At 41.8% G+C, this 13,724-nt stretch overlaps 1 protein-coding gene across 3 annotated transcripts in view; it reads left to right on the top strand.

The window, feature by feature from the left end:
* Epb41l4a (erythrocyte membrane protein band 4.1 like 4A) overlaps window positions 1-13,724 on the top strand; it is a 209,447-nt gene that overhangs the window by 118,030 nt on the left and 77,693 nt on the right. For all 3 annotated transcript variants that reach the window (XM_034518397.2, XM_076912856.1, XM_034518399.2), the window contains 4 exons: window positions 3,866-3,944; window positions 9,228-9,325; window positions 10,435-10,555; window positions 12,476-12,563. In XM_034518397.2, coding sequence (XP_034374288.1) covers window positions 3,866-3,944; window positions 9,228-9,325; window positions 10,435-10,555; window positions 12,476-12,563 — 386 coding nt within the window. The remainder of the gene's footprint in view (window positions 1-3,865; window positions 3,945-9,227; window positions 9,326-10,434; window positions 10,556-12,475; window positions 12,564-13,724) is intronic.

Consider the following 13,724-nt stretch of genomic DNA (forward strand, 5'->3'; position numbering starts at 1 on the left):
AATTATTTTTTAAAATAAGCTTTGTATGTTTTTCATCTAAGGAAAAACTGAGGTAATAAAAAAAAAAGTAAACTTCTTAATGGAACACAGTGGTTCGTGCCTTTAACCCCAGAACTGTAGGGGCTAAGGCGTGGGGGTGCAAGTTGAGGCCAGCTTGTGCTAGATAGTGGTTCCAGGCCAGATTAGGCTACACAGTAAGTTCTTGTTTCAGAAAGAAGCAGGCAGACACAGGGGCTAGAGAGATGTCTCAGTGAATAGAGCACTGGCTGCTCTTCCAGAGGACCTGAGTTTGATTCACAGTACCTACATGATTGCGTATAACCCATAAACCCCAGTTCCAGAAGATACAGTGTAGTCTTCTAGGGCTATAGATTTCTCTACGAAGTGCTCCAGATGAGAGTTTGCTCCAAAGGTCTGTTTTCCTAGACCGTGCACACCCAGTACCAAATAGTAGATATGGGCAGGCTTGCTGCTCATCCCTGTGGGTTCAGGCAAGCTCCTTTACTAGACAGAGCTTCACCCATTTGTGGTGGTTTCCAGGCCGTGGCTGAGAATGAAATATTCATGAACCTCTGTTGTTGTTTGAGACAGGATCTCACTGTATATGTCTGGCTGACTTGGAACTCACTATGTACCAGACTGGTCTTGAACTCACAGAGATCCACCCATTTCTGTCTCGTGAGTTCTCCTATTAAAGGCCTGTGCTGACACTGGGCACTACGAAGTGACACAAGCCCCTCCATACGCCAGTGGAAAAGGCCAGAGCCCTCAAAGAAAATTAACTCAAGCTGAGTGTTTTTCATTGTGCATTTTTCAAATTTCTGCTTAGCTGCTCATGACTGGACGCAGATGAGATGTCTGTGCTGGGTGAATAGGGTCATCTGTCATGTTCCATACAATGAAAGTAGCTCTGGAGTCTATAGAATGTCTCTTCCCTTTATCCACCTCTCAGCGACATGGAGGGCCCCCCCCCCCCTGCACCGAGGCTTGCCGCCTGGCCTGTGGGCACCGGCACACCCATCTGCCCAGCTTGACTGATAGAGACCGTCAGTCGTCCCGGGTCTTCTAAATATTTAATAGTCTCACCTCCCTCATGTCTGTGTTCTGGGGGAGTAGTGTGTTTGTCAGAAATACAAGCGGGGATTGAATATACATAAAAACCAGATATATGGAATACCGATAGGAAAGTAGAGTAAAAGTCTTAAAATGTAAATTTTTAAAACATTAAGTGTAAGAGGTAACTCGTGAAGGAAGGCAGGGATGAAGGGGGGAGGCGCGGATGGGCCTGCTCTTGATGTCCTGTGTGTTCAGTTAGTATAGCTTTGGAAGAGAGTACAAAACGTGTGAATATGTGATAATAGCCAATAACATGGTTTGTGCATTATAAATTCATTTTCTTTTTATTGCTTGATTTTCCCCCCACAGCTTGTAAGTTATGACTTCATTTATTTAACTAAAAATGAAAGAAGACTAGAGTTTCTTTGAATCTGTGCTTGGGCCAAGTGTGTGTCTGTTACCTCAGAGGTCAGAAGAAGGAGTTAGATCCCTGCAACTGACTGGGAACTGTTGTATGGGTACCAGGAATAAAACCCAGGTCCTCTTCTACTGGGCACATGGTTCGTGCTTTCTGTTTGTGGGGAAGAGCCTTTGTTGAAACAATCCGTTGCAACACTGACTGACAATCAATTGGAACGCCAAGTGAAAAGTTCTTTTTAAAGCAGAGGGTATAGCAGTTGGGCTGCAGAGACAGGAGGATGAGGACTTCACACCAACCTCAGCTGTACGGGAGGTTTCAGGCCAGCGTGAGCTGGCATGAGACCCTGTCTTAAAACAAAAACAAAGCATATTAGAGCTATTAATAATTACTGCCAGCTTGGAAGTTCACAGCTTGGAAAACAGTGCAGACTACATTCATTCACTCTGAGTAAGAAATATTTCTAGGAACAATGTACTATAATACAACCATACCCCAGGAGCCCTCCTTTTAAAGATCAGTGTGTTTATTTATATTTACCTAGGAAGGTGCAATTCCAGGATTTGTTTTTGAATTTTTAAATTTGTTTTTTTGTCTTTTGTGTGTGGTAAATAAATGAAAAAATATCTTTTTGCATATGTGAGACTATGTTTTTTGATTTAGGGTAGTTTCAGGGCCTAGGGAAATGGGTCAGTGGTTAATAGCACTGGCTGCTCTCAAAGAGGATTGGGTTTTATTCCTGGCACCCATACAACAGTTCCCAGCCATCTATACATTCAGTTGCAGGGATCTAACTCCTTCTTCTGATCTCTGAGGTAACAGACACACACTTGGTGTGCATATATATATGCAGGTAACACTCACACACATAAAGTGAAGTAAACGAATCTAATCAAAAAATTAAAATAGTTTAAGAATGCACCAGATATTGTGCTGTCTCATAGCCTCTCTGATAATTATTTTGCTTAAGAAATATACATAATTTAGAAATTTCTAGCTAATTGATTTGCAGATTATTGCTACTTCATCTTTTCAGCCATTGCTACACAGACTTTCTTGTGTGTTTTTCCTGGGACAAACAGCATATATTAACTTTTTTTCCCTTATGAAATGTCAGGGTTTTGTACTCAGGACTGTAGACTGGTCACTCTCTCCACACCAGCATGTACAGATCTCTGTCTGTTTGAATGTGCTGGGGCTGGTTCATTGTCCCATGCCTGTGGCTCACTGACATGGTCATGGTCCCCTCCGCTGCTCTTCACCTAGAAAAACTTTTTTTTATATATAGTTGAAGTGATAAGTGGATGGTTTTTAAAAATAATTTGTCAACATGCTTTTTTGATTATGAAAACAATCTTTTCTTCCTCCCACCTTCCCTCATTCATGAATAACTCAATATAAATTGATAGAAATTGTGTATAGACTGTCCAACCAGGTATAAGAACTTGTAACATTGTGGTATGTTTGACCATAAGTGTTTTCTGTGTTTATGTGTGAACATGCACTTGCTTTCAGTAGTCTTGAGCCATACCTTTTCCATTTTGTATTATTTTATCTTTAGAAATATTTTGTAAATGTAATTGTGTATGTGTGTATGTGTGTGCGTGTGCACATGCATTCGTTGTGTGTATATGTATGTGTGTGTGCCTATGTGCAGAGACTAGAAAAGGGTGCTTTATTCCCTCTAGAGATGGTCCTTTATGGGACCAGGAGCTAGACTGACAGTCAGAACCCTCCAACCCCCATCTCAGCCCCACACAGCACTGGGGCTGCAGGCACAGTTGCAGTTATATTCAGCTTTTTACACTGATGTTGGGATCTGAAGTCAGATCCTCGTTTATTTAGCAAGCACTCTTATCCACTGAGCCATTTCCCATCCCCTAATTTTGTCTGCTCCCCAAGTAAAGAACCTTCCATTTTAGCGGTTTAAATTTAAAATCATCAATAGTTTTTTAATGTATATATAAGCTAGGCATGGTGGTACATAAGGGTAGTTTAATCCCAACAATGGGGACACAGGGGAAGGTGGATCTCTGTGAGTTCATGGCCAGCCTGGTCTACGTAGCAAATCTCAGTCAGGCCAGCCAGAACTACATAGAGATGCTGACTCAAATACACACACACACACACACACACACACACACACACACACACACAGAGAGTCAGTGAATACATAGTATACCTAGAGGTAAATTGTAATGCTAATATTATTTGCTATGAAAGTGTAAAGTTTAAAATACAATTTGCATGTAAATGAACTGTCAACTGCTTGAAATAGATGATTTTCATATTTAATGCACTCTCCATATGTGAATATAATTAATTGTTACATATTACAATGCAACTTTGAATGTGATATGAACTATAATTAGTTTTTGTTTTTTTTTTAAGCTGGACCTCCATATACTTTGTATTTTGGTATTAAATTTTATGCTGAAGATCCATGTAAACTCAAAGAAGAAATAACCAGGTATAGTATGGACTTTATTTTTGAATAATGTGCTGTATGAAAGACTGCATTAAAAGTGGATTAAAGAAGTTGGGGTGAAACACTTGCATGTGTGTTGAGCCATATCCTGTGATGCATCTGCTGTGAGGATTAAATTTTAGCCTTGCATGAGGTAGCTTGGGGTCCACAATAGATGTGTTTGGAAAACCACAGGAACCCGGGTGACGTGATGATAGATTTTTGCATCTCTGTGATGAGATATTCTTTGTCATTGTTCAGCCTTCAGCCTTTGTGTTTGGGGAAGAGCAGTCATTTGAACTGCAAACGGTGGGCGTTTTGGTGCTAGTTTTGTGTTTATAAATATATATTAAGAAAGCCAGTTACTTTAATTAGTTGTAGATGAAGTATCAGCTGTTTAAATATTTCATTCATCTCTGCAGGAAATGAAAAGATAGTCACTTTTAATATTAACAGGGGAAATAAAAGATCAGTATTATAATGTAATATTTTGTCTTTATTACCCAAAACATATTTTAGTAAAGAGAGATTTCCTCATTGGTATTGGTTACATAGATTGCCAAAACAGTCCACAGCAGTGTTTGAAAGCGCCTCTGCAGAGGTCTTCGCTTTCTGATGACCGTGACCAGTGAACTAACTGGCCATGAGAGCAGAAGCATTTGTCATAACTCAACTGCTTCATTTTCCAGTGAACTGTATTATGGACTGAAGTCAAGCTTCATACATTATGGGAAAAACTAGAAATCAGATCAACAAAAGCAGCCTGTGGGGTTTTCCCCTTTCTATTCCATCCTTTCATATGTGCATCTGCATATGTGTGGGGCTGTGCACATGCAAAGGTCAGAGGTCAGAGGTCAGGTATCTTTTATAATCATTCTTCTTCATTTTTGAGACAAGGTCTTTTATTGAACCCGAAGCCAATTTATTTGGTTAGACTGGCTGGTTAGCAAGCTCCAGGGAAATATCTGTCTCTGTGACCCAGAGGTGGATTTGTAGGCTTGAACCCTTGTGCCTGTCTGGGACATGGGTGCCCTGGCTGTGACATGGGTGCTGGGGATCTGAACTCATGCTCTCATGCTTGCTCAGCAGGCGGTGCATTGACCTGGCCATTTTCCCAGCCCCTTTTGCACTCTCGTGCTTTTCTGCTCAGACATTCTTTCATCTTTACTTTGGACTCATTGGGCTTTCCCATCTCACTCTGATCTGCCACACGTAAGCCAGAACCATGTGATGTCTGCCTCCGCTTAACCTGCTTCCGTTTGCTTCTGAGCACTCTGAAAAGCCAGTGCCAGTGCGGGCTTCCTATTACACACTTTTTTGCAAAAAGAGAGTTATTCTGAGAGCAGACGTATTTATATTAGAGCTTTTCAGGGTTGGGATGGGGTGAGGTGGGGTGCGAGCAGAGCAGAAACCAAGTCTAAGAGGAGTAAAAATGTATTGATACCTGTAACTTATTAGAGAATGACAAAGAGACATTTTGTTTAAAAGTAGTGAAAGTCTACCATTTTGTTGGATTCTGCCTCCGTATTTGTCTCAAAAAACTATTGTAAGCATTGTGTTAAGGTGATTGTGTGTTTGAGTGCTAAGTACTTAGTCAATGTGAATTCTTAGTAGTTCACCCTGTGTTTGTCCTGACAGTACAGTGAAGTTGGTCTTAAATAGAGTTAGCTTCCAAAAATGTTTGCATTAAGAAGGGAAAAGATCAAGGGTTTATAATCCATTTTTTTAAACCTGTGTTTAACTTGTATTAAGAGGGAACAGAAGATAACCTTCAGAGTCAAGTAATGCTGATGGCCCAGAGTGCTGTAAGGACAGCCATTTTCCTGTCAGGTATCACACCAGATTATCCAAAAACCAGATGACATGATTAGCTTATAGGATGTGACTATAAACATACTTGTATAGGTAAGCTAAATGCACATTTAATAAGTGATTACTGTGATATGCTCTGTGGAGGATAATGCTGTTGACTTGCATGAGTACATCGTTACACTGACAGGTCCATAATGCAATAGACGTGGAAAAGTGAACAGATTGCACAGAGTAACTTTAGTGTGTGTGTGTGTGTGTGTGTGTGTGTGTGTGTGTGTGTGTGTGTGTGTGTGGTGCATAGGTATTAAGGCATATGTGTGGAGGTCAGAGGGCATCTCTTCAGGAGTCAGTCTTCTTCCTTATTCTGAGGCAGGTTGTCTCTTGTTTCGGCTGCTATGCTGCACACTCCTGGTTGGACTGGCCCAGGAGTGTCCATCATATTTCCCCGTCTCTGGCTCCCATCTTGTGGTAGGAATGCTGGAATTGTAGTTGCCTGCTCCCACATCATCTGGCTCTGGAGATGGAACTCAAGTCACCAGGTTTGCTCAGCAAACCTGAGCTATTTCCCAGGCTAAAAGCTAAAACTGGAACTCAAAAGCAAAATTCCCTTTTATGCAATTAAAGGAAAACCACTCTTGTGGCTGGCATTTCCAAACTAAGTTTCAGTGCTTTCAAGTTTAAGTTCAGCTAGGCATCCTAACACTTGGGAGGCTGAGACAGAAGGATTGCTCTGAGTTCAGGGCCACAAAGCAAGCAAGCAAACAAACAAAAATCCAAAGTAGAGTGCTTATCTTGATTCTGTTTTTTGGAGCATTGGTCCAGCCCACTCTGTCACAGTTTTTTGAGTTTTTCATAATTTTCTATGAAATATAAGATAATGGAAACGTTCGTGTGTATAGTCTTCCATCTGACTGGTTGTGTAATTTTGAGAAAATTATGTAACCTTTTTTTGTTGTTGTTGTTAATCCTGGTTTTCTGACTATATAACAGAATTACAAGGTTTCTGTGTAAATAGATTTTAAAAATCATAATGTTTCATATATCTTGCTTCGACCTCTATTTCCATTCAGCTAGTTCTCGTCTGATAAATGAAGTTTTATATTTCTACAGAAAGATGACTGGAAGAAGGTAGTTACTTGGCACACACATAGTACTGACTCCATCCGTTGCTGACGGTGTAGATGCGCAGTAGATGGGCAGGGCAGCTGAGGTGGGGGAATGATAGTTTGTATTTTTTTCATTTGTTGCCTCAAGAAATAGAGAAAGATCAATGTGGAGCCCTGAGATAGGTCTTCCAGGTTTATCCATCATTAATCAGAACTGTCTAGGTGTATGAGTGTTTTTAGCTACGCATCATCCAACCACAGTCTTGTAGCATGCATTTATAGAATTGGTGTCTTAAGGCTGGGTATTCCCCACTTGCTCACTCTTCGTTCAGTAGCTGTGTGGAGCACTGTGCACTGTGTGACCGTCTGAAGAAAAAGATCTGGTTTCCACTGGAAGGAAACATTTTTGTACTTCTATCTGTGTGATGAGTTTTGTTTGAGCTTTAAGAAAAAAAAAAGGTCATTTTAGTTTCTAAAGTATTTGATAGGATTTTAATATTAAAGTCACCTGTTTTCATTACCTGGCCCTTGATCTCTGGCAAGAGAGTTGGCCCAAGAAGTATCTTACCATCTACCTACGAATGGCTTAGAAGGCTAAGGAATTTTTTGTATGGTATTTTTAAAAAAAAATTGTCTTTCCTCTAAAGGTGCTCACATCTTTGAAAGGATCGGAAGTGGGATACAAGGATGGCAGACCAGGTTAAGCATGCAAGGGTCCTGGATCAGGGTGGAAAGGTGTATGTTACAGCCATACTGTCAAATATTTGTGATTGAATGTGGCTGTCAGGGATGGTTTCCCTGTGTTCCTAGGTCTCTCACATGACACCTGAGAGCAATGTGTCGTCAACTCCGGAAGCAGCTGGTGAGGAGGTTTTGCCTCAAGCCTGCACCCATACTCCAACTTGATATCAGTCTTCCGGGAGTGGGCAGTGTGGCCTCTACCATTTAGATTTTCTCATGGGGCTGTAAGCTGGTAAAGGTATTTATCACAGAGGACTTCTAGACTCCATTTATTTTTCTTGTCTTTGCCTCTCCCGGTGACATGGAGCATCACCGCCTTACAGAGGAAGGGAGATCACAGGGCAGCCTGAAGGATGTGGGTATGTGAGGGCACCTTAGTGGTAGCAGCTGGATACAGTGTGCTGGTTTGTGTGGATGCATGTGTGGATACGTGTGCGCATGTATGGATGTGTGCATATGTGTGTATGGATGGATATGTTGCTGCTTCTGTGTATGTGTGTGTGTGTGTGTGCATGTGTGTGTATGGATGCATGTGTGGATACATGTGTGTGTATGCATGTGTAGATGCATGTGTGTATATGTGTGCATGTGGGGGGGGGGTCAGAGGTCACTGGGTGTTATTCCTCAGGCACTGTCCACCGTGAATCTGGAGACAAGTGTTCTTATTGGCCTCGATTCCATCAATTAGGCTATGTTTGCCTGGGAACTCCAGAAATTTGCCCCTGAAGCTGGGATTAAAAGCACACTACCATATCTGCTTTTTAAATGTAGGTTCTTGGGATCAAACTCTGGTTCTTCTGCTTGTACAATGAGCACTTTATCCACAGAGGATTCCAGCCCATATATAGTCTCCTGACTGGGAGAGTTCTAGGATTCAGTTCCTTTGGGCTATAGTTCTGTTTCTGCTGCTTGACTAGCAGTGAGATCTTGGGCCAGTTATGTCATCTGTAAAATGAAGGTAACAGTGGTGACCTCGTTTTCCTAGGTGATTGTATGTAAAAGCCACAGAAGGTGGTACAGTTTTTACAGTGCTGAAAACGCTTGTTGGCACTGTGATCATAAAAGGCAACACGGAATGAGCCAAGCTGAAACAATGGGCTGAGTCTTAGTACGTGGGAGGATAGATGGAAGTACACTACAGTGTTGATTTTGGCTGGGACACATGGGCCTTGTAGATGACACGTAAAATCCAGGTAGGGTCCTTGTAATTTCTTCCTCTGAGAACGGCAGTAGTTGACGTACTCACAGCAGCGATACTGACAATGGTGACTCTACATTTAACCTTCTCACTGACCCCATGAATTGGTACTGTCCTTTCCCAATCCTGAGAGGCTGCCAGCCTTGAGAGAAGCTAACTATTAGTGAAAGGCTACAGATGCAGTGAGCCACAGAACCACTGCGCAGGCCAGACTGTTTGCCTAGAGAGTTCAGTAACCCAGTGTGGCTACGTGGAGTGGGTTAGGTTGGTCTCATCCCTCTTTGTTTGCAGAAGGCTGGGAGTGGCTTTTTTTTTTTTTTTTTTTTTTTAAATTAAAGATGCTTGTTTTTCTCTTTTGGTCAGGGCCTGAAGCTTCAAGTCTGAGCAGCACCAGAGATTGTTAATCTCCTTTCTCCATTTCTCTTTTAGATATCAGTTTTTCTTACAGGTGAAGCAAGATGCCCTTCAGGGCCGCCTGCCTTGTCCTGTCAACATTGCTGCTCAGCTGGGAGCGTATGCCATCCAGGGTGGGTTCCACTCAGGTTCAGTTGCCTCAGAAATGCTTGGGGGAAATAGTTGAATTTTTATTTGTACATAAGTTTATTTCTTGCACCTCTCTTACTAGATACTCTCTTGGAAACTAAAATGCAGCCAGTTAGAACTCACGTCTTGGCCAGTATCCCTTCAAAAGATATAAGAATGGAGCTGGCTACGTTTTTCCTTAAAGGGGATTGTATGTGGTTCTAGTTTCAGGGTTAACCCTGATTCCTAAGTAGAAAGCCCAGACCTCCATTGATTCTCCCTTCTGCCTGAGTTCTGTGATTCCGAAGCCCAGGCCCATCTCTGTCCTGTCTCAGGACACCGCTGACAGCAAGCCCAGGGTGACACTATCTGAACTCTAAATACTTCACTTCCTGAGCCAACATGATGGCTGTGTCAGGTGGCTCTGGGTAATTTGGTTCCTTTGAAGGCTCAGCCTGGGCATGTTTCAAATGTGGTGTTGGGAAACTAAGATGGACAGCTTGGTTTGTCTAGTAAATTAGACACTGCATAGACTAGATGTCCCAGGCAGAATTCCAACTAGGTAAGCTGGGTTGGGGCTTAGAAGGTAGATTATTAGAGGGAGAGGTTAACTGGACTTTCTGGGTTGTTTTTTTTTCTCCGTGTTGATGGTCATCAGACAGACCCGGACTGTCACACGCAGCATGGTTGTTTTGAATGTTTACTCTCTTGGTTTCATTGTCAGAGAGGGTACATGGATTGCCTCCAATGTTGCCAGAATACATAACCTCGAACTCAAAATGTGCACATTCATTGTATTTTATAAATACTGATAAGAATTGAAATAAAATGATGATAGGCTGTGGGAACGCAAAACCACTTTATTTTCTAAATCCTAATTTCTTTATATCACACATGTCTTAGGTGAAGTTTTTTCTTTGTTACGTTTTAGTAAAGCTATTTATAAGTTACCTTAGCAGTATCATTTTATTGATAAAAAACATTTGAAGAAAAATGTTTAAGCATGATAGAAAAATTCTATTCCTATATTCTTAAGAAGCACTTCCCACAAATATCGTTACCTGTGATACGTAAGGAAAACACTATATGAAAAGAAAGACATTTTGTTTTCCAGCCGAACTGGGAGACCACGACCCATACAAGCATACTGCGGGGTATGTGTCGGAGTACCGGTTTGTTCCTGATCAGAAGGAAGAGCTGGAAGAAGCCATAGAAAGGATCCATAAAACTCTAATGTAAGCAAATTATGTATTGTGTCAGCCCTCATCAGTGTCAGCTAAGACAGTTATAAATATTCCCAGTGATAAACTCACCTGTGCAGTGAGTACTCGTTTGCTTCTTTTACAACAATAAATGCTCATTGAAACTCCCAGCTATCTAAATAGTATAGAGGAGACGTTAAGCCTGGTACCTAAAGTCGACACAGTTTTGATCAATGACTCCTGACCTCTCTCCTCTCTGCATAATTCCCATAGAGATAACTAGTTCTGTGTATGTTTCCGCATTGTGACTTTACATAGGCGGGGTCACTGTAAGAGCTGCGTTTTGTAGGTTTTCTCATCACTAGTAACCTGTGAAATCTTATAATGTATAAATACTGCTTCTAACTATATAAAAATAACTAAACATGCATTTGTGCATTTGAGATTTGCCCTGTAGTAAGTATAGAAGTCTTTAGAATTAGAAGCAAAAATCCTATCTAGGCCATAGCAAATGAGCCTGTGCAGGAAGACACTAGTGTGTAGCTTCTGCAGGCTTTGTGCAAACTCTGATGCACCTTAAGAGTTCACGTACTCCCCTGGGAAGATTTTCAGTTAATTGCCCAGAGCAGTGAAGTTATAATTTAATTATAGTTATTTTGGTTAAATCCTCTGTACTGATTAACTTCACTTTTTTGCTTCTTGTGTAACATTCCCCTTTGAATATACTTGGTTTCGGATCTATTATAGTTAAGAAAAAATGTAGAATTAATTTGCTCAACAAAAATGCTTGCTGAATAGATCTGCCTCAGTGGTTAGCGGCAGAAGTCAATTGCGGAGTGGCAGTCAGAGGAGCCGACTCTCCATCTTGGATTAGCACGCATGAGAATGCTCTCTTGCCTGGAAATAGAATCCTTCACTTTAAGGTTTTTGCTGAAGTGGATGCTAACAAGAGAGAGCTTGTTATACATTATAAAGGGCAGTGTGTTTGGCACAGTCTGTGAATACTAATTCTACTAGGAGTTTCAAAGTATAACTGTATTTTGAAATTACAGGGTTTTGGAGAAAGGCCTTCATATGTGTTTTATGTACTTGTGTGGCCAGTGTCTAGGGATGAAGGATGATCAAAGTTTGGCGGTTTTCTCGTGACTGGTTTATGAAGAATCTTCTTCTAGGCTTTCATCTAAGTGCACGGTGACTGAAGTGAGGGAACACATCAGGGAGCATGGCTCAATTTTGAGATGTTCTTAGCAGCTTTTATCTTTTGTTAGCCATCACTCCCCACACACACACACACACAGACACTCAAGCCTCTCCCCCCACCCCCCAATTCATCCATGGAGAGTCCTGGCAGATGTTCACACTCATTAAGAGCAAATGGTGTTTTCTGGATATTACCACCAGTGTGAAGGCCTTAGGAAGATTTCTCTACTCAATTATGAAAACGACAAGCACTTTACAGTTTCTGTGTTAGCTAATGTGCGTCCCAACCGCACCTGTGCTCAGGAGCTGTAGGCATGACCCCTGCTGGTTAGTGGGGGCCTTCAGCTCCTTGCCTGGTGTGGTGCCAGCTCCACTTGCTTCTGGTACACAGCTGCCGCTGTAGGTGGAAACATCTTGTTCCTTGGGAAGTGACTGCTTTTTAATTTGAATGCTTATATTCTCAACAATCTCTTTGGGAGCTTTTGAAACTGAGGATTTTTTTTTTTTAATACATACTGAGAATTTGGAAATAGACTGTAATGGGCAGAAGTAGGTCTGGTAAGTGAAATTAACTTAATATAAATATTACCTTCTTGTCACCCAGAGGGCCAAGTTCTTCCTGAGGTACAAAGCCTTAGCCTTTGTGTCAGTACAGAATGTTGCTTGTTTTCCCAGCGAACACCATGGAGTGTCCTTCTCTGTAAGTGGAGTAGCTCTCAGTAAAATACGGTGTTGTGTTTATTCTGGGTGTAGGGGTCAGGCTCCTTCGGAAGCTGAGCTGAATTACTTGAGGACTGCCAAATCCCTGGAGATGTATGGTGTTGACCTGCATCCTGTCTATGTGAGTAACATTTAATTAACACAAAATATTTTAAGCGGATGACATTTTTGTTAAAAAGTCAGAGAAATTCCCTGAGGGAAGCTGCAGCCCTCCTGTCTAGCAAGCCGCGGATATGTCCTCCTGTGCTTTCAAACTCAGAGCAGCTCTTATGCGGATTGAACCCTAATGAGTTTCGCATAAAAGTCAGTGATTATATTTCCATGTGTAGAAAACAATCAACTAGGCTTGCAAACACAGTCTCGATAACAGTTCCAAAGGACTTAGCTAAATGTCAGAACGGTTTAAAAACTAGTCTGTAATTGACGACATTAGAAAATGGAAGGACTTTCTAAAAATAGATCTTTCTTTTTCTACGGCTGAAAAGAATAAGGTTTTTGCCAGGTAAAGTAGGTGTTGGGCAGCCATCCTGGTGCGGTGGTTGGCAGATGGGGTTGAGTGGACAGTGTTCTGTCAACAGGGGACCGGTTGTGTGGCTAGTGTTTGCCGGTTTTCTTCAGTAGCCAGGAAACCTGTCAGCTGTTGTCAGTGAGCGTCTATCAGATCCTTACCAAGTATCCCAGAGCCAGGTCCCACCCTCTCCAACATTTCTCTTTGAGGATCTCTTTCGTATTTGCACCCCTGCATTTGTTTTATAGCATGTCTTTAACTCCTTAGTATTGTCTAAAACAAGAAACTGTGCTTCCTGTTAATTCAGAGAGTCATCAGGATCTTACGGCGCAGTCTAGACTGGCCCAAACTTTGTTTGCCTTTACCTGTGGAGTGCTGGGATTCCAGGCACCTGCCATTGTTCCTGATTCATATTAACTTTTAGATTTAGAAGCATCCTTGAGTATATATATTCAGTGTGTCAGGGGAAGTCACAGACGTGGAGGAGGCGGAAGGTCTCTGGTATTAGATGCTGGTCTTGGAGAATGAAATGCTGCCTGCTGTAAGGATAATGAGGCCTGGGTGGCAGAGCTCTGAAATCTCAGCACTGTAGTCCCAGGTCGAGGCAGGGCTGGCTCACATTGGAGACCAGCCTGGAAAAGCAGTGGAGGGAGGAAGGACAGAAGGAAGATGGGAATCTTTAAATCTCCATGGAGTAGTTGTCTTCTCCCCTGATGGCCATGTCAATCCTGATGGATGTGCGGGTATTTAAAAATATACCTCCTAGGGAATTCA

This window comes from Arvicanthis niloticus, chromosome 14 (assembly GCF_011762505.2).
Source record: "Arvicanthis niloticus isolate mArvNil1 chromosome 14, mArvNil1.pat.X, whole genome shotgun sequence".
NCBI classification, from domain to species: Eukaryota; Metazoa; Chordata; class Mammalia; order Rodentia; family Muridae; genus Arvicanthis; species Arvicanthis niloticus.